The sequence below is a fragment of the Camelina sativa genome, chromosome 11 (assembly GCF_000633955.1).
Source record: "Camelina sativa cultivar DH55 chromosome 11, Cs, whole genome shotgun sequence".
In the NCBI taxonomy this organism is placed as follows: domain Eukaryota; kingdom Viridiplantae; phylum Streptophyta; class Magnoliopsida; order Brassicales; family Brassicaceae; genus Camelina; species Camelina sativa.
The window spans coordinates 29,605,768-29,606,182 of record NC_025695.1 but is presented as its reverse complement, the minus strand read 5'-3'; the positions used below and the strand labels follow the sequence as shown (position 1 = coordinate 29,606,182).

At 41.2% G+C, this 415-nt stretch overlaps 1 protein-coding gene across 1 annotated transcript in view; it reads left to right on the top strand.

The window, feature by feature from the left end:
* Positions 1-34, top strand: part of LOC104728492 (protein transport protein SEC16B homolog) — a 4,571-nt gene extending 4,537 nt beyond the window's left edge. Inside the window, exon 9 of the mRNA XM_019231997.1 lies at positions 4-34. Within this exon, the coding sequence (XP_019087542.1) occupies positions 4-34 (31 nt within the window). The remainder of the gene's footprint in view (positions 1-3) is intronic.

The following is a 415-nucleotide window of genomic DNA, read 5'->3' as shown; positions in this document are numbered from 1 at the left end:
TAGGCTCATTCCAAAACAACTCATCGGGTTATGAAAACAAATCTGACGTGAATCCATCTAATGGTAACTGGAGCTCTGGCGGCCCAACTCCATCAGATAATTCTTCCGGAATCCCACCAATCTCACACGGTTCGAATCAATTCTCAGCTCGTGGGCGTACGGGTGTGCGAGCAAGGTAAACAAATAGCTTGAGGCACTTTAGAATTACAATGTGTGGAGACTATCCTGGATTCTAAACCATGAGCGCAATTGTACCGTCATATTAGGGAGGGATTATAAGCCACACTTGGTTTTACTACTAGGAAAGTGTAAAAGATGAATCATTCAGTATGAAATAAGCATAATTTTCTTGATTGTAGTTGCCGTTCTATAGCTGTGAGTTGTAATGTTTTTGAGTGTAAGTGTTTGCTGTCTT